Genomic DNA, 21131 nt, shown 5'->3' on the forward strand with positions numbered 1-21131 from the left:
GATATGTAGCCTTGAGATGCTTGGTTGTGGTCCATGAGGCATGACACTACCTTAGAAATATTTGCTGTGTTGTTATGTGTTTATTTTCATTTTTCATTGCTTCCTGTTTTTTTCCCATTGTTTCCTATTTCTAAATTCATATGCATTTTACATTATTGGCAGAATGGGAAGGAATCTAGTTACCTGGTTTGTAGAATGAGAGGTTCACAATTGTCTGAAGCCAAAGAGCTTTCCTGGTGACATTTCTAAGAGGTCTTGACTACTTGATTTTCTAGAACGGTCTCAGCAACTGTTTTTCAAAGGGATGTATAGAACTATAACATGCTGATGTTTACATAAAAGAGATAAGATAAACTAGACTGTTTAAGAGTATTGGCTCATAGACAAGGCCAATTTATGGAACTATTGTAATATTTAAGTTACACTCAAGAAGGAAGTTGTACCTAAGAGGATAATGCTTTAATAACTTAACAATCACCATCTTTGGATAAAAGAGTCAACTGTAACATGCGTTGCTCCTCTGGCAGGCCCCCAATTAAGTAGATTTATTTTGAAACCATGAGGGCTTGCCACCTCATTGGGCATCAGAATTCAAAGCTTTTTATTTCCTAGAGATCTGAACTATAACATTCTTACTTGAGCCCCCTGCTATTTGTTTTGAAAGGAAGCAATAATTTGTTCCAACAGCACACTGAGTAGGAAATGGTGAGGTTTTCCACAGACTTGAATTTTATGCGGGAGGTGAGAGAAAACCTTAGAGAGTTTTCACTGTTTCTGACACTTGTACCAGAGATCTATTGATTGCCTTCATCTGCAGGCCCCCCTACAAAGCGAATTATCATGCTTCAGCCTCTTCTGCAAACAGGACCTCCCTCAACCCCTAGCCACAAAAAAAGGGAAACCACCACAGAACCACTACCTGAAAAGTGGTTTGAGTGAGACATTTTCAGCATGTAAATGTGTCCAATTTGAGTTCCCAGGTTTATTTTTTCATTTGCTTTGATATGCATATTTAATACATTGCCCCAGGCTGGATCTCATTTGGTGCACGCTGGTGCAGGGGTGATGATGAGCCACTTCAGAAGGACTGAGAGTATGTTGTTTTCTCTGTTTTATCTGTTGGCCCACTGTTCTGATCTACTGTGCTTCCTCGTGGTTTTATTTGCACATGAAATCCTGAGAACATTTCAACTTATTGGCTATGAATAATGACAGCTAAAAAAGAAGTGTAGTTTAATTTGTTGTGTGCCAAGGTTTCTCTTGTGGAGGTTGACAGCTGTTTGACACCCCCAAAACACATACACCTCTATCCTTATTAAGTGGTATCAAGCTACATTGTGTGTGTGTGTGTGTGTGTGTGTGTGTGTGTGTGTGTGTGTGTGTGTTTAAGAGGGAGCAGGCAAGGAGAGAGTGAAAGAGAGAAAAGAATAAGTATGTAATTCTGTGTAGCGGAAAACAGACAGAGAAGCATCAGAAGCAAACTATTAGGTATCAGAATAGCTTTCAATTTTCTTAATAAATATTTTGAAAATAGAAATAAGTAAAAATAATTGTACATATCTTTAAAGCAGTTTTTTGGGCAGACTTTTGAGAATGAGTTTTACATACTATTATTTAGTAAATCAGGCTGTTATCATACTGATTTCACATTCCATAATTTTATAGAAATAATCTGATATAACATAGATGCATTAAAAGCAGACAACTGAAATGTCTTGCCTTCCATATTACATTCAGTAAAGATACTAAATTTATTAATTTACTATTGATATTTACAAGTTGGGCATAATGGTAAAAGGAAGTTTGGAATTAAATAGAAAATACAGTGTGCATACATAATAGTGCATACTACTATTTAATTCTGTTTAATAAATTCATAATGAATGCTTATATTTTTAGCATTATAAAGTATTTTTGTTCTACTCATAACATAAGGGTAATCATTCTAGGTAGAAAACAGCTACTAGAGTATTCTTTGGAATATTGGTGGAAAAAACTGTGATGGGAAAAGAAAATAGAGTTCTATTTTACAGCTGCAGTTCTTGTTAAACTTCCCAAACATTCAAATTTATTATGTTTAAAATAAACATGTCAAGAAACCAATTCTTTAAAAAAAAAAAAAGTTTTGACTTGATCACTGTTGTGGAATAATCATGCTTTTCCTAGTCTGTAATATTTCTGAATAATAGGTGATATCCACATTATCTACTTTATATAATTTTAGGTCAATTTAGAGCTAGAGCAGACAAATGAAATTAATCTTTATATTTACATATAGAGATGTCACATATCTTTAGATCAAGTTTAGACAAAAAATATATGTTTAAAACACATTCTCTAAGCTAAGCTCTATTTGCTTGAAGTGTATACAGTTATATTGTAATTCCTAATTAATGTTCATAAGGCGCTACATTTTATTCATTGGATAAATTAAGTATAGGGAAGAAAATACAACTGTATTTATTAACAGTTCATGAAAAAAATGTCTTAAAATTTGCCCTGATAGTATGACTGATAAAAGAAAAAATATTTTAATTTTTATGTCAAAAGCTGTACTTTAAACGGAGATAAGCTGTTGTTTTCTTTTACCTCTCTGAATATGTCAAGTTTATGTATGTCACAACAGTTTTAAGAAATGGATTAAGTCATAAGGGAGAATCCCCAGAACCTTGTTCCTGATGGAACATGGGCAAGTGTTTCTAGATAAATACTTTTATTACCTGAAAAATTAGATGGGAATGGGCAGCAAGAAGAGGGATAAGGAGAAGGATAGGTTTAAGTGATTAATCTATAGAATATCATGGGGCAAATAGTGAGATTTGTTAATCATATTAATAACATGAATGGTTTATTTTATCATGTAGTTCTTTTCGTTCTTTTTTTTTAGATTTTATTTATTCATTTTTATTAGAGAGAGAGAGGAGAGAGAGAGAGAGAGAGAGAGAGAGAGAGAGAGAACAGGGGGAGGAGCAGGAAGCATCAACTCCCATATGTGCCTTGACCAGGCAAGCCCAGGGTTTTGAATCGGCGACCTCAGCATTCCAGGTCGACGCTTTATCCACTGCGCCACCACAGTTTCTTTCTTTCTTTCTTTCTTTCTTTCTTTCTTTCTTTCTTTCTTTCTTTCTTTCTTTCTTTCTTTCTTTCTTTCTTTCTTTCTTTCTTTCTTTCTTTCTTTCTTTCTTTCTTTCTTTTTCTTTCTTCTTTCTTTCTTTCTTTCTTTCTTTCTTTCTTTCTTCTTTTCTTTCTTTCTTTCTTTCTTTCTTTCTTTCTTTCTTTCTTTCTTTCTTTCTTTCTTTCTTTCTTTCCTTTCTTCCTTCCTTCCTTCCTTCCTTCCTTCCTTCCTTCCTTCCTTCTTTCTTTCTTTCTTTTTCTCTTTTTCTTTCTTTCTTTCTTTCCTTCCTTCTTTCTTTCTTTCTTTCTTTCTAGATTAGGCCTTACAGCATGTTAGCTAAACCCTCTGGCGATCTGTTCTGGGAAAGTCCTACCTCTCAGCCCTGTTCACCAACTCAAGGAGACATGGCTGAGGGCATGGGTTTTCTTTTATGATTATTGCATCATTTCTGATGGTTGATACCTTTTCCATCAGTTTACCATCTTGAATAATTAGATTATTTAAATCATATAGAATATGCAGTTTGAGTACGTTTTCAGTATAACTGTGATGAGATGAAATTGAACAAAGAGGCACTTGACAACCACAAGCCTTCACTGTTAGATTAAAATTGTGATACTTTTCAAAATTCATGTTCCTATTTTTCTCAGACTGATATTCTATAGACTATTTTGACACAATTCAAAACTATCGGAGACGTAATATAATATGACAATACATCAACAATACAAGAAAGTTCTATCTTCTCTAAAAGTTTCTCCATTAAATGGAGGAATCATTTGCAAAGAGTACTGGCCACTTCTATGAAAGCTGCTCACGTATTAATTCCCAAAGCTTAATAAAGGGGGAGGAGCTGGAAGATGAGGGAAAGACCTGGCTCTATTTACATTTTTAAAGATTGAGTTCATGTTCTGAAAGTACACACACTTCTCCTGAGTTCTTGTGTCAACTTAAGAATAACAAAGTAGAAATTCCAACATTTTTAAAACTATACAATTGACATTTTAAAGTTTTGTAGCTTGAATACCTTATGATAGGAGTCTTCATCTTCTTTTAAAAAAATAACTTTTGCATAATGTCAATTAAAAGGTAAAATATTGTGAAGTCATAAGAAAGATGTTAACAGTATTGATACAAACATACCTTGCCTGTTGTTTAAATGTATTGAGTTGAATTAGTGTTGTTCACTCTATTTGCTGATTGAAACATCTTGATATATGTATACTATGACTTCCCACCTATGAATATATATTCTGAACGACTTGACTGTATTTTCCAAGTTCATATATAACTTTTGACTCTGTGTTACATGTTTCCATTGTGTAGTTTCTAGAAAAAACAAATGCTATTTTAAAATATTTTTAAAATTAGAAATGAAAGTGACCTAAGGGATTATCTTGCCTTGCTTCTTAATTTTCAAGAGATAAAACAAAAACAAGTTCCAGGCAAACAAAATGTATCACTTGCTTAAGTTCACATGATTAGTTAGAGGTGGCACCCCAAGGTCTTCATTCCAATCTAATGCTTTCCCTCCTAACCATATCCATTGAATCACCTTGTCATTTAGGGTCTGGGATGAGTTTTAGATTATTTTAGATAAAACTTGTGTGTCTAGTATGGCTTCTTTTTTCTTTCTAGAAGCCTGTTAATGTTTTACGTCCTCACTCAGTATTTTAAAAAATATTTTATTTATTGATTTTATGGAGGGGGGTGAGAAGTATCAACTCATATATGCTTCACTTGAGTTGTTCATTGATTGCTTGTTGTGTGTACCTTGACCAGGCAAGCCTAAGGTTTTGAACTGGCAACCTCAGCATTGCAGGTTGATGCTCTATCTACTGTGCCACCCCCAGCCAGACCTTCACTCAGATTTGAATTTATTTAAAAACTCTCCAACATTTATTACGTTGTCTCCTTGGGTAGAAGAACCATGAGCTGTGTGGAATCATTTAAACAGGGAAATATCACCAAGTCACCAGGAGTTATTAAAGAGTGCCCTATAGGCAGGTCCCCCACAGAAATATCATAATGGTATAAAATGTTACAATTTCCACTATATTTGCAACCTCAACAAAAGAGGTGCGCTTATGATTTGCTTCTTATGCCTAGAGACTCGTCCTTTCTCCTCTCTTTCCTAGATTTAGCAAAATTCAATGATGGTGCTAAATCAATTTTTTTTTTTAACTTTCAAGGGAGAAAACACTGGAAGAATTGTGTTTTGTAGGGGAAGCTGTGTGTAAATGAGAAACGGAGGAGAGCCGCAGAAGATCTCCTGTGGCCCTGCTCCTACAAGCTCTCCCCATCTTGTCTCCTGCTTTTATATTAATTACAACTTGCATTATCAGCTGTGAGTCTGTAGCCCAGCAAATAGAAAATACTGCCCCTGGAGACCTAGCTTCTTGTATCTATTTTCCATCTCCTATTGTGCTCCACTCAGTATTCACTGCTTTTCTCCTGCTAACACTGCTCTTTAACGCAATTACATAAGAGCAAGAAGAGTACCATATTTGACTCCCAATTATTAAAGCCACTGGGAATAGAAACATGTTCATTCCTTGCCCTCGGGTGTCTTTGTGATACTTTTGGCTACAGAACAGGACATGTATTGTGGAATGTCTAGACCTGAATATTCACCGTACGCATGCACACAGAAAGCATTTCTCTTTATTTTTCTACACTCGTCATGTGTTTTACATGCTTTCATATGCCACTTGGGTTTCAAGATTCACTAAATTTTTGCATATAATTTGGCAGAAATCCAGGCCATTATTTTTAAAGGATGTAAACTTGGAAACTATCTAGAGAGGGGAAAAAAGAAAAAGAATTGTGATATAAAGAAATATTTTAATTTAAGAAAAAAGAAAAGTGTTATGGATAATGGATTATATTTTATCTGACTATGTAGATTATAATATTTTATGACCAAGGAGAAAGAATTTTTTCATTGACCAGATTAACAATATTTGTCTTGGTGTGTGATCATGTCACCACAGTGTAGCCAAATACAAGTTTGGAGTAATTCCTGAGCCTTGAAACCCCAGAAGGATTAGTCTGTTTCTCTACTTTTAGGTTGGATGAAAACCATGGTACTTCTTAGTTTGTATCAGCCTCTCAAACTAGATCATAATACTTGAGATACTCTATGGAAATAAACATTGGAGTGATAAAAGAGAGAAGAGACAAGGGCATGGTGGTTAGTGAGCTTGAGCCAGTCTCAGGTCTGAACTGAAAACCAAAGACCCAACTCATTTGGAGGAACCAGCTGCTCTTAAAGTAATATTTGCTTACGTGGCTTGTTTTTCACTCCTTTAGTTTAGAAAACACATCTTCCAGAAAACCATGGAAAGAAATAAACAATTATAAATCCATGAGGTCTGACTTTAAACTCAGTACAGGTTTGACTGATAGGGACAAATCAGTATTTTCAGTTGCAGGAAGTCCTTCAGGGTGATTGATCCCTTCAAATCACTATAGTGCCCACACAGAAAACCTCACTCCAGCTTCATCTGAACAATTGTATAATTGCTATTAGACAACATTTTCCTTTATAACATAGTTGAGGTGTTAGTGGTTAATTATTGTAATTTTCATGAGGGGTAAGGAGCTTTCATAGCATCCAGCTTAATAAAAAGCCCGCAGTGCATAAAATTAACATCTCTTGGTATGTACACTGAAAAGTTTAGCTTAGGTGAATGTGTTGCAGATATTACATTTTCTAAAAGAAGCCTCTAGCCACTGTTGTCACAGCACTAAACTTGGGCCATGCTATTGTTTCCCTATCTCCCTTTTTTTCCCCATGTAATTCTTCCAGCTCTTTATCCAGGTACTATCTGGCTAACAGCTGACACGAACAGGCTACAAAGCTTGAAGAGCCCCTATCTTCTGTTTGCCTTTAGGTCGAAACTATTGGAGTGGTTTCTAACTTAGCCACAAAAGAAAGATTGTAGGCACAACATTGTCTTAATACAGGCAGATCCTTGATTTTCATTTTATTCTATGCAATTCATTCTCTAATCTACTTTCTAAAACGTATCTTTATTTTAGAGATCTATACTTGTGCTGTATTTATAGTCACAAAATTTCTGCTTGGGGTTTTCCCTTTCAATCAATTGCATGCCTGATGGCAGTGCCAGTAGCATTATTTGATATAGATGTTATTAATCTGTAGTGCTTTGGGTCATTTAATCATCTATCAAAAATGCTAAATATTAATTTACAATCGGTTTGTAGCAGATATGCAGGGGGGAAAGATAAGTATTTTTGGTTGTTCTGAATAAGTCCCCTATTTTGTTTCCCTTGGGATTTCTCTTAATTTTTAATTTTTATTTATGTTTACAGAGAGGAAGGGAGAAAGACAGAGAGAGAAAAAATTTTCTTGTTCTATCTATTCATGCTGTTATTGGTTGACTCTAGTATATGCCTGATGGGGGATCGAACCTGCAACTTTGGCATGTCAGGACGACATTCTAACCAGCTGAGCTACCTGGCCAAGGCCTCACCTTGGTTAATAAATTTTATTTTGGTAAAAATTTTGTTTATATGAACAGTATAGAATTGATGTTGAGGAAAATGACAGATGAATTTTTCTTCTGGATATACTACTGTATATATAATGACAATAGTGCAAGGTTGCTTTCAGATGGTCAAGATGTTGGTCTGTTGCCTGTAGGCATGTCGGTCTCTCTGAATCCTTACCAATTTTTGTAAGAAGGAATAGTGTACTTTGAGAGATGGATATATTTTATTTAAAAAATTTCCCCCGTAAAATACCCCCCACCAAAGATTTTATTTGCCAATAAGTCTGTAGGTTTAGTTGAAGTTATCACATGCAGGTGATAAGTGTACAGCTCTGTCCTAAGACTGGTGTGTTTCATATGCTGTTCCTATACTCTGTTTCTGCCAGCGGAAATTCCATCTCTTGCCTGCCTTCATGTGGTGTTGATAAAGGCTTTCCTGTACATTAGAATTCCTGTTTTCCTTTAAGCAACAGCAGGGTATTGGGAATGATCAGGACAGAGGAGGAGGAACAGAAGGGTACTACTCTCAGCAAAGTAGCACAAGCTATAACTCTCAGTTTGCTTCACATGTCTTTGGAAACAAGTAGTTCTTCTAGGAAAAAGAACTCTGTGAATTTAGAACTTCCATGGAGTTCACGTGAAAGTCCTGTTCATTGATTAGATGGCTAAGAGTGCATAGCTGTTTTACTTTTTCGTTGTTTTTGCAAATTAAAGCAGAATTTATCATTTATTAGGGGTTTTTTTTGTATTTTTCTGAAGTTGGAAACAGGGAGGCAGTCTGACAGACTCCCGCATGTGCCCGACCGGGATCCACCCTGGTATGCCCACCAGGGGGCGATGCTCTGACCATCTGAGGCATTGCTCTGTTGCAACCAGGGCCATTCTAGCACCTGAGGCAGAGGCCATAGAGCCATCCTCAGTGTCCAGGCCAACTTTGCTCCAATGGAGCCTTGGCTGTGGGAGGGGAAGAGAGAGACAGAGAGGAAGGAGAGGTGGAGGGATAGAGAAGCAGATGGGCGCTTCTCCTGTGTGCCCTGGCCGGGAATCCAACCTGAGACTCCTGCATGCCAGGCTGACACTCTACCACTGAACCATCCGGCCAGGCCCATTTATTAGGTATTGAAGAATGATTAATATCACTGTGTCTGTTGTTTGGCTGTACAATCAGTTGATGACAATTTTGAGAGTTCAGTCGGGCTGTTTTAGGGCACTGCATTTGAAAAGTCTAAAGAGCTATCTCTCATACATTCTTGAGCCTGTGGGTTTTTTTTTTAAGGGAGTCACTGAGTTTTGTAGATGTTAATGTTCTGAAGTATTTAGCAACCAAGAGCATTGGGACCTATTTCACGGAAGAGTGTGCCCTAATTAAGATGGCAATAGGAAAAATGACTTTGAGGTTTTTAAGTAAGCTTCTTTTTTTTTCTGACTTTAAAAATTAACTTTATTAAGGCTTAATTTGTGTATAATAAAAATGCACCCATTTTAAGTACCTATATCAATTTGTTTTAACAAATGTATACATGGATGTGACCATGACCTTATCAAGGTTCTAGAGCAGGGGTCCCCAAACTACAGCCCCGCAGGCCTCATGCGGCTCCCTGAGGCCATTTATCCAGCCCCTGCCACACTTCCGGAAGGGGCACCTCTTTCATTGGTGGTCAGTGAGAGGAGCACATTGACCATCTCATTAGCCAAAAGCAGGCCCATAGTTCCCATTGAAATACTGGTCGGTTTGTTGATTTAAATTTACTTGTTCTTTATTTTAAATATTGTATTTGGTCCCCCCCCCTTTTTTTTTTACTTTAAAATAAGATATGTGCAGTGTGCATAGGGATTTATTCATAGTTTTTTTTACAGTCCGGCCCTCCAATGGTCTGAAGGACAGTGAACTGGCCCCCTGTGTAAAAAGTTTGGGGACCCCTGTTCTAGAGCAACTTTTTTTTGGTACCTATTGATAAAAAAAACAACATAGCATCTATAAGTGCCTGATTACATAAATACTAATGTGTACGCATTTTGTCTCTCTTTACCTTTCTTCTTGGTTCCTCATTTATGGCTGAAATGGTAACTGTGAAAAAATTTCTTGGAACCCTGACATCAGAATCCTGCATCTTGGCGAGATCATGATGACGCAACCTCTACCCACTCAGCAGGCACCCCAGGGCCCTCCAGTGGGGGTCATGCTTCCCAGAGTGGAGACAACAGCAGTGAGCAAGGTAAAAGGTCATGCATTTTCCTTGTGCAAAGCAGGCATGACTAAAATAACTTCAATGTTTTATGACATTAGTACATCTGCCTCCCTGTAAACAGGAGAATGGCAGGTTAGGGAGCATAATCAGCTGCTATTTAGGGAGATGGTATTTTCTCTCTTTAACTTACATTAGCTAAGAAGAAAAATCAAAGTGAGATGTCTAGTCTTTAAGGAGGCATTACACCAACAATTGATTAGTTCTGCCAGTCCTTTTACAGATTTGGTTATCTACACTTCCATGTGTGTGAGGAAATAAAATGACAGAGCTCCTTTGCAGCTATGTTTAGTAGTATTAATTATACTATAAACACTATATTTTGTTTGTAATACCCATGGTAAGAGTTCTCTATAATCAAGCAATAATGCTTCTAAAGAGCAGAAAGCAAAAACCTGTTCTTTTTAGCTCCAGAATTACTGCACAAACTTTATATGGAATCTTATCTTTGGAACATGGATTTTGAAATTCTTAGAAGGTTATTTGTTTCCATTCAGCAGACAAAGTCCTAAAAATTAGAATAATCAGAGGGCAAGGGGCATGTGAACTGCAGATAACAAGGAAGCCTAGTGTAATTTGGAATAACTTTTACCATTTAAAACTCACCTATTGCACAGAAAGCAATTATAAATTGGTAGGGATGACTCTTCTATGGCTAAAATGATAATTTAAAGGAAGATACATTACTGAATGTGGGCCAGGATAGTGTATAGATTTTACTTTTTAATATTTTACATTAGATGGTGTCTGATCTCCTAGGTCTATTTCATCTCTATAATGACTGTGTTTATGGCCACATATTTAAGTATTAGTCTTCTAAGTAGAGGACAATTTAGCTGCTTGAGCTGTAGTCATAGATGCCATTGAAAAGAAAGTGGTGAGTGTCTTCACTTCACTTTTGCAAGTTTCTGGCCATGGATTTCAGATTCCTGGTGTTCTAGAAGAGTCTAGGAAAATGTCCCTTTTAAGATGCCATTAATTTGTGAATGTGTCCAAATTAGAGTCCAGGTCTATACAAGGCGCAACTAACACAAAAATGCATACTATCAGATTGTGGAAGAACTTGTGAGTCATATCTGTTGAGGCTCTATATACTATTTTTATCGGACCAGATAGATTGTATATGAGAAAACTAAACTGTAAGGCATTTTGATGACGACATGTACGTAAATTCAGTGCATCTGCAATGCAATGGCTTGACTGTCGTTCCGTGACGTGGTGATGGACTGATTTCTCAGTGTAGTTAAATTTGGAAAGCTTTCTATGACTCTTCCCTCCCTACCACTCCAGATTGCTAAGACATAAAGGGTGAAATGTATCTATTAATAAAAACAAAACACCCTCAACACCGCACAAAACAGGGCGAAAGGAGAAGCAGACTCATTGGTCTAATGAGGCTATCTTCCAAAGACTTGTGTGTGAGGCTCGCTTTGACCTTTCACTTTGCTCAGGAGCTCAGCGCTTCATTTTTCACATTCTTGCAATTACATTAACGCTTCAAGCATTTCTGACTCCAAGTCAGCTAGCAACACCAGGCATAACTCAACACTGTGAGTTTTTCTCCTCTCTGTAGATTCATTAACAGGTCACCAAGGTCCCAGCTGAAATTTAAAACTGACTGGTTCTGTTGGGTTGGTTGAGTTATGACAAGGGAGAGAGCAGGAAGGGACCAGAGACGGGAAGGGGTTGTGGGGGAGAGGAGAAGACCCTGGGGTTTGGAGCAGGGAATAATTGTAGTAATGGGCAAAGCGTGAAGTTTTGTCCTTTTGGTTAATTTTGTTTTGTTGTTGTTGTTTTTATCTTTTGGTCAAGAAAGAGGAAAGCTCTGATACAAAACAAGTTGCACAGACCTCTGTGTTCTGGGTAGCTGCACCCACTTAGCCAATGTTGAAGGATTTGATCCCTGTAGGACTTCGTTCCTTTAATCATATCTCTATGAAATTAAAGAATGGACATGGTAGCTTAAAGGAATGAGTGCTTAGGAAGTCCACCATTTTACTATGTTAAAATGTAAGGAACCAAAAATGTTATGATTCCTATAATAGAAAGAATGTTTTGGCATGGAGGATTTCTTAGCTGGCTTCCCAGATCATTGGTTCCAAAACACATGTTGAAGGGTATTCTGTTTTTTAAAGTAGACTCTAATTTTTGAAGGCCCAACTAGAGTGTATTTTGTCCTACTTGTGCACATATTACTCTTTTAAACATGTTTTCAAGACATTTAGATATTTTGTCCCACCGAATTATCCAGAGTCACTTTCTGTGGGAAAGATTAATTATCTGCTTCAGGGCAAAGTCAACAGAGATATTGACTGAATTGCATATGCTTATCCTGGGTGAAATCTTAGGGTTTATGTATAACTGAAAAACTAAGATGAAAATTTATGTTCTTAGTATTAAATATATCATAATATTACATTGGAAACCAAGTTTTTTGTTTGGAAAAGAGTTTTCTTGTGCATTCAGAATTTATTAGCACAACAGGCATATGGAAAACTGTAAAATGATTCAGTTTCAAAACAAATGATGATAAACAGAAAAAATAAGGATGAATTGTACTAAATACATTGTTTTCATACACATTTTAAATTAAACTTTAATAGCCATATGCTGTAAAACAATACATTGAATTATGTTCCTTATCATTTTTGTGAATATTTTTACTAAAATGATTCATACAAATTTTTACTTTAGAATGTAAAAATAACCTCATTTTATGAGTTGATAATAAAAGAGCTACAGTTACATAGGTGAAATATCACCTTTTCTTTTTTAGTGATTTTGCCATAAGAGAAAGGAGGGGGAAAATCAGATTTTTTAAATCTTGTAAGAAACAAACGTGGTAAAATGTAAAACTTGACTCTAGTGTATCTTTCAATCAGCACATGCCTAGCAGTAAACTATATAAATATGAACCAGACTTTCATTCACTCTGATTTCTTTTGCTAAAAGCAGCCAAAAGGAGGGAGTTTTTTTCTTCTTAGTTATTTAAGAATGAAGAAAGAAATCTGGTTTTTCAGGAATAGAATTAGGGTGCAGACTGGTGGCTCTGTGGAAGTAACTGGCCGTCTTTGTATTTGGCTTCCCATCAGTAAAATGGGGCTTGATAATAAGGCTTGGGGTCCCTAATTCTGTACCTGCTGAGTCAAAAGCTGCTTTGTATTTCATTGTGTATTTTGCCAAAGTAAAGAGTAGGAAGCAGCCCCCTTGTTCACAGAACACTTTGAGAGCCTTAGATGAAAGGCACAATATATGTACAAGTATTATTATTATTGATGGGTTTGTGTAACTCCCATTAACGCTGATGGGAGTTACGCATGTGAATTGGCAAGAGAATAGACCCCTCAGTGTTTAGAGCACATGAAATTTACATTTTTTCCAGTGCTGTAATTGAGATGTTGACAAATTGGAGAATATTGATGAGCCTTTGTTTTAAGTATTTCGTGCCAAGTTTGTTTTATTTTTCCTGGTTTGAACAATGGTATGGGTTCAGCAGCAATGAATAAAAGGGTAGAGTAAAGATAACTTTGTATTTCAATATTTTGATGTGCCAATATGAAATGAATTGTCTTAGGCAAATGGAATATGCTGTTTTAATCATTAGCTATGCATGAAAGAAAAATTGATGTTGACATCTTTGCTGTAAAATCGTTGTAATGGGGCCTTCCTTACAATTCATTTTTGTAAAATTCATTTTGTACATTTTGCAGCAATTGAACAATCCCTGCACTGTGAATAGGCAGGATTCCCAGAAATACCGAGACAGTTGGCCCAGTAACTGCTGAGCTCACACTGCACACCACACGCACGTTAACCATACTGTTGCCAGACCCAGTTTAACCTAAATACATTTGCCTTCTAGCATCTATATGTCTCTAATCTTTCAGGACACAAAGCTGAACAAGTCAGCATAGTTTCTTTCAACTCTGTCACCTACCAAACACCTCCACTGATTGTCCCTATCTATCACCCAGGCAGTGAGATTAAAATTCTATCATTAGCTATCTATTTATTTATTTATTATCTAGTTCTTTAGCAATCATGGTGTTGAAACCTAAAAATATCCCCTTTATATTGGATGTAAGTATTTATATATAACCAAGCATCTAAAATAGTCTTATACTTTTGAGTTTATAATGCATTCTATAGTTATGAAATAGTATTCTCCCCCACCAAATTATTCCAATCATATATTTAAAGAAGGGGGGGTGTCTCAAACTCACTTATGATGGGTCCGGAATATATTCTACTGGAATTTCTTATTCAGTCTAAGAAAACTCTGTCAATGGAATATTTTCATGATAGCAGCAATCTCTTTAAAATAACCTTAAATACAATATGACAGATGCCATCTGGCATAATCTTTTGCTAGTTGCTTTTAACTTTTATTTTTCCTAGAGCTAAGTTCATCCAAAACTGGTCACTTACTGTTACAATAAATGCAATGACATTTCTTTTCTTTCCTGTTATTTTAATTGTATCAAAAATTCTCTGAGTCTATAAGTTATAATTGAACATCACCATAGAAGGAACTGTTGTATATAGAATATGTATGTTGCATTTTCCTTCTCTCCTCACCTCCCCCCCCAAATAATCTCAAAAAGTATATCATCCTTTAACTGTCAGCAAACATCTAAATAATTTCTGTTGATTTGCTGAGGACTTTTAGAAATAGTAACTATTAGAAATAAAATGAAACTCTTCTAATAAATAAATGCTCTAGGAGCATGTAATGGTGCCTATAAATGCTTAAAAGCTTTCTATAATTGCTGTTAATTTTGAGAAATTTCTTCCTATATGTATCAACTTACTTGAAAAACCCAGAATTAGGATTTCTAGATTTCTTTTTAACTTAGTCATGTAAAGGGATGTCTCCTGGTGCCAGTTAGAGTTTAATTTAGAGTAGTAATTAAACTTGAATACTGCCTCATAAACAAAAGATAAACAATAAACCAGCCACATTCCCTGCTGTTTCATAGCTTTCTTTCCCAGATGTTTTAGCCTGATAATTTTTACACAGTGAACTACCTAACATGGAGTTTTGTGGACAGAGGTTGAGAATGAAGGTTTGGTTTTTTGTTGCTTGTTTGTTTTTTGTAATACTTTCTTCCCTCCAAAAAGCAAGATGCAGAGCCTTTTTCACTACTTATTTTTTAAAAATCTAATAAAGTAAATATTTAATGCAGATGTGCTTTAACAGTAACTCTAATTCTTTTTCTAAGACACATTTATTTTTTTTTCTTCAAAACTAATTTTGTCACAAATGTTCTTTACACTTATAAAAAAAGAACATACTTATTGAAGTAAAATCTTGATCATAAGTCAGAGAAAGAAAAGCTTGACAATGGACAGTTTTTCTTCTCATCCTTTTCTGCTGCTTCCCACCCCCTTGCGTTCTCCCCCAAGACCAGCGTCACTTTATGCCGACCCATACTCTCCTTGGGTTACAAGGGTTTCTCTGTCCAGCTCTGGACCCTTCCACTGTCAGTCATGATCTTTCTAATTGTCAGGTACTAGTCGGCTGTTCAATGCAGAAGCCATGTTATTTTCACTGGGTGGGGTAATTACTGAAAGCTGAGAATAGCTGCACTAAAGACAGAGGGATACTTTCATGATCCCATTAGCATAAGAGTGGGTAAATTATTCATGCCAAGTGAGGATTCTATGGGGAAAAGTATAGTTAATGCACATAGTTTTTAAATGTATCCCTTTCTGCTCTGAGACTAAATTCTTGTTGGAATCAGTTCTCAGACATTTACGGGAAAGCTCTGGTGGCGTGTTAGATGCAGTTCATCTCTCTCTGTTTGCAGCACTCTCAATAGAGACCATCTGGCAAAGATCCAAAAGGTGATTAAACAAAATGATCAGCTCTTGTTGCTGTGTTACATGTCCAATACTCTGGATTAAAAAACATGACCCACGACAGTCAAACTCACGTCATGCCGCTCCCCCTCTCCCCTCCCCTTTCCGTATAAGAATTCAGATGGTCCACAAATGTGTGTGCCATCTTTGTGTCCTTATGGCCCATAATCATGAACAGGTTGTGCAAATGGCTCTTTCTGTAGCACTGTCTGTTCCAGCAGCATAGAAGCATTTCATATTAATTGGGTCAGTCTAATATTCATATTGACATGGGGAAAAATTACTAAAATTTATTCTCATAGCAGACAATGAATATGTGTGCTTTCTGCCATGAGGGAAGTGAAATCTGACAACTGGCTTGTGCAACTGATTAATTTTTCTTGAAACCGGAGGAAATGAAAGCATGAAAAACTGTCATTCTCAGAAAACAGTGCACAACCCTTTGTAACTAAACAAAATGGATTGGGTGGGGGGGGGGGCCTTTGGAGGAGCTTATGGAAATGGTTTTAACACCATAATCAGGGATGAATTTACAGTGCCATTCAGAGGAGTCCTCCCTCCCCATAAACAAGCTGATAATCACAGGGAAGCTGACTTCCAATTAGCTCTTCCTTCCCTCATACGGATCCGGGTGTTTATATGTCCTCTTTAAGCTTTGATATGTCACTACTGAGTTGATACATTTCATGTCACATTCAAGAGTTTGGAAATAAAATGTTTTATTATGAGGAAATCCTACTAATAAGCAAGGTAATTTTCAACCAATCATTTCACGATTGAGTTAAGGTAAAAAATGCCAAGATTTGTGACTAAGGGACAGATGTATCTTGTCTTTGGTGGTTTGAACCAAATGCCAAGTGGAAATATAAATTGAATGAACCAGACATTGTGAGGAAGTGATCGAAGAAATATTGAGATGAAATCTTGGAATGAACTAGATGTGTATATTTATAACAATGCTGTGCATTGCTTACCTGTCACATTTGCAGAAGCCTGAACTCTGATTTTATTAAAGGGCAGTTTCATGAATGTTAGTTAAGACATACAAAATACAAGACCATTCTTAAGTTATTCAGTGATTATGCCTGACCATTTAATATTGTGCAAATAATCTATGACTGATAGAGATTATAGACTGAATTTGAGTGCAAAGGCCAAGAAAAGATAAAGAATAAAGCAAAAGGAAAAAAATTCTAAAAAAGTACTTTAAACCATCATCAGTCCTTGACAGCTCCCCTTTCCAAGGGAGGGTTAGCAGTAGGTTAAAAATACAGCCAGGCATAGTACTCAGGGAGGGGAAGTGAGGTTCCCCTGAGTCAGTGCAGTGTGGCAGATGAAAGGGACATGCATAGCCTTGGGGGTCTTAAGGCTATTATAGGGCAACTCATGCTCTGTTATCATGCTGATTTTCCAATTGATTTTTGGCTGAACAGTACTTGTAGAAGCCCTCCAGAGCATCAAACGCAGCCTTATGGTGCTATACATTGTAATACACGTGTTCTGTTTTTCCTTCATTGTCTTGACTTCACTTCAGAAGAATAGCCTATAATGAGACCATGTTATTATTTCCCCCTTCCTCTCTCTTTCTAGTTTTACCCCCAGAGAGTTTCTTGAAATTCGTATTTTTTAGAGGGGGGGGGGGAGGGTAGTAGGAGAATAACTTTTTATTGATCTTACTATGTTGACATTTGTTTTTAATTTGGCCTCTAAAAATATTTTGATGTCACAGCAGACTATAATATAAAAAAAATTTTATCTACCAAATTTATCTCTCCATGGTCTTGAACTAGTCACTTTCTTTCTAATGACCAGCAAGAAAACATGATGGGAGTTCACTAAAATCTAGTTCCTCATTAAATGAAAGTAAACTGTTTTAGTGTCCCTTCTACAGGGGGGACCAACATAGGTTTAGAGTTGTTTGTACGGAAAACAGTACAATAATAAAATAATAGTACAAGAATAAACTCTGTGTTTCGCATACTCATCATAGTAAGCTTGCTTTGGCCCCGCCCTGTATATAGTAGCAATGTCCCTCCGTTTGCTGGGAGGGGGTGAATAATGGAGGGAGACCTAAAGGAAGTGTGACCCTACCTCTTTTTTGTGTAGGAAACTCTTTTGTCTTCTCCTCCCTGCCGTCTTCCTGACTTGCCCAGGTACAGGACAGCATTTCCTTCTGTATCCTGGTGGCACTTCCTACCTCTATCATAACATCTTTCATACTTTGTGTTGTAATTATTTGGTTCCTGATCTCACCGCTTTTCCAAGGCAAGGATATTCATGTATTCAAACATCTAGCGATAGTTAATAGATCAACTTTTCAATTAATGAACAAAACCCACCGGTTTTGTTTTTTTTCTCTTTTTAAGGTGGACAAATTGATCAAAACTTTGTGCTTATCTACTCTGTGATGTGTACCTGAACCTAACTTAACTATTCGGAACATATTGATACATTCAATCAAATCCTATTATGTCCTTAAAATATAATAAAAATTATATTCTTTTACTGAAATTTTGTTGCATACAGCACTACCTTAAATAAGCCAATGGACCATCAACTCAAACTTAGAATTCTTTTGGTTATGGGTAGGTTCTTAAAGTTTAGATTCTTATTTTAAGTAGTATTTTAGAATACTACTTAAAATGGAATGACTTATTTGTCCCAATGTCTGAAATTGTGTGCATATGGTCAGAATTTGGAGCTGGGATTTCTTTTCATTATGTTATCTATATATTTTTTTAAGTGTATAGATATGTCTTTTAATGTAATGACGAACCTAATAAGGAAAATTGTTTAATGTAGCAAATAGTTTCCCATGATGAACTCAGGGTCCATTTTGCTTGCACTGCATGTTTAGGCTGAGATTGGCCTTGGAGAAAGTCACTGGTCTTCACACACAGGTAAAGAGTCTGGAAGTAATTCTTGAATTTTTAGGCTCCGCATGCTTTTTGTTGATTTCCTACATATGTCCTCCAGTTTTTTTCATAGCTTACTTTTGAGTAAGCATGATTATTTTGAGTGACACAAGCAAAACCTTGTAGTGAGCTCTTTTTTGTCTGCTTAGGGTTCTGTTTAGAATCTTGGACTGTGAGTCAAGCAGCCTAATTGGAGCACAGACTGAGGAGGCAGACACATGGGTTCAAATCCCAGTTTGACTAAATCTCTGCCAGATTCAGTTTCTCCATTGGCAAAGTGGGGGGAAACCTGCATAGCCTCAAGGTTGTCCTGGAGATTGTATGAAGTGCGAGTCCATGGTATAAGCACATAAGATTGCCTGGAAACAGCCACTGGTAGTTCTTTTATTCCCCTGTCTTCCTGTCCTATGCTGACACTAATTAGCTCTATGGCCTTGGATGAGTCTCTTAATCTCTTTGGACTTTTGCTTACCTGTAAAATAGGACTGAATTAGATGATATTTTATATTGAAGCTTTAAGAATTCAATGTTTACATTCTTGGGTCTTATTTTTTATTTGTGCTTATTATCTTTTAACATACATAGGGGCTGTAAGTGTTTATTTTTTACTTAGGGATACAATATGAGCAATTTTATTTCCTTGGTCTTATAGGCTAGTTATAATATGTAGTGAAATAACATTTTTTGTTTTTTACTTTGTTTAACAGGAGAGCCTTTTCTTTTCTTGGTTCAGCAAGAGTCTGATTAGGCTTTTGAGTTTATTTTCTGAGAATAATAGAATGTCGCAATTTAGACCTAGGACACCTAGCGCGGTGTATTAATATCAAACGATGGTTCAGTCACATAAGTATGAGGGGTATTTGTAAACACAGAGCAACTTTTCCATTATCCTTTATCTAATCAATTAGAGGCTCTCTATGTTGGAATTTCTCTACTTCACAAGTAGAATACTAAATGCTAATCATTATAGAAGCTAAGACTGTATTCTCTTCTGAAATATATTCTAAGTAATTTCAAAACATCCAAATAATTTTCAGGAGAATTTTACAGTTAAGTGTATCTTCCTGGGTTCTGAGTATCTTTAGACAGGTAATTCATGCAAGACGATTACCCTTTAGTCCGTAGAATATTTGCTTCATCAGAACACTTGTTTCTTAACCCTCACTTCCAGTGAGAGGTGTTAGTGTTGCCTCAAAACCAAGCATTTGTTGTTTTTTTTAAGTTTGAAGATTTTCAAAAGTAGACTAGGAGTGTAAAATTTCATATTTCTTCTTCCAACTAACATTTGTAATAAATGCCACCTGCTAAAATAAGACCTCCAAAATTTCTATGTACTAAAAGTGAATGATGAAGAAAAGTTGATAAATCATGGATTTTTGAAAGTCTGTTGAATCTACCTCATGGGTGTCCTTTTATGGCACATTGTCCTTTTATGGTACATTGGGGCAGATAGGTAGGTACTCACATCTGTCTGGAGGGAGGAAGCTCTCAACCTCTCAAGACTTCTGAGTGCGGCTTAAATTCAATACACAAAGATATCCATTGAGCAAGGCGCTGTGGGAGAATAATATAGAAATGGCAAGGGTCCCTGCTTTTAATAATTTACCCTCTCCCAGGAGGTGGGGGGAATCATGGCAAGTACACAAAGAACTCTTATGCAAGGTAGAAATTCATTTGGGGGGGTATGTCTCAAGGGAGACGTGTTGACATGGTGGCAGTGTGATATAGAAAGAATGGCAGTTTTGGAAGCATGTACCTCTGAACATCTTTGCCCTGCCACTATTAGGCAGCAATCTTCCCACATGTTAATTTATTCTCTTATAATATGGGAGGAATAACTCTCTCATAGAATAGTTATTAGAATTAACTAAACAATGGCTTTGAAAAAGTCCAAGCTGAGGACTAAGTGGGATCCCCAAAATATTCTCTTTCTTCAACTTTTACTGACTGTATAATTGATGCCAAGCACTGTCCTAGGTACTATCGCTACAGAATGAATAAGGTGTGGTCCCTGTTTTCTTTATACTGTTTAGTAACTCAGAAATGTAAACCCGTAAATATACATCCTTCTAATATTGCATATAACATGTAGTTGTAAGGTATTTCAGAAGAGGGAGTGATTGATTCTATCTGAAATATCTTTGGAAAGCTTCACAGAATTGGTAAGATTTTAGAAGGTTTTGGTGGTTTTCAGTGGATGCTTTCAGGTGAACATGGCGGGGAGGGAATGGGGAGCAGAGGGTTCAGCCAATCCAAAGGCCGAGAACTGTGAAGCAATGTGTTATGTTCAGAGCTACAACCAAATTAATATTCCTGTTGGTGTGAGAGAATGCATGGTGTGAAGGGAGGCTGGAGAGGCAAGTAGGGGCTTGTCTGTGAAGATCCTCATTTATTGTGGTAAGAAGCTTATACTTAATCCTGTAGAGCACTGTTTACCAAACTTTCCTGGGGATAAGTAGCTCCTCAGGGGCATGTA

At 36.5% G+C, this 21131-nt stretch overlaps 1 protein-coding gene across 8 annotated transcripts in view; it reads left to right on the top strand.

The window, feature by feature from the left end:
* MEIS2 (Meis homeobox 2) overlaps positions 1-21131 on the top strand; it is a 205901-nt gene that overhangs the window by 9381 nt on the left and 175389 nt on the right. For all 8 annotated transcript variants that reach the window (XM_066343986.1, XM_066343990.1, XM_066343989.1 and 5 more), the window contains one exon: positions 9734-9848. In XM_066343986.1, coding sequence (XP_066200083.1) covers positions 9734-9848 — 115 coding nt within the window. The remainder of the gene's footprint in view (positions 1-9733; positions 9849-21131) is intronic.

This window comes from Saccopteryx leptura, chromosome 6 (assembly GCF_036850995.1).
Source record: "Saccopteryx leptura isolate mSacLep1 chromosome 6, mSacLep1_pri_phased_curated, whole genome shotgun sequence".
In the NCBI taxonomy this organism is placed as follows: Eukaryota; Metazoa; Chordata; class Mammalia; order Chiroptera; family Emballonuridae; genus Saccopteryx; species Saccopteryx leptura.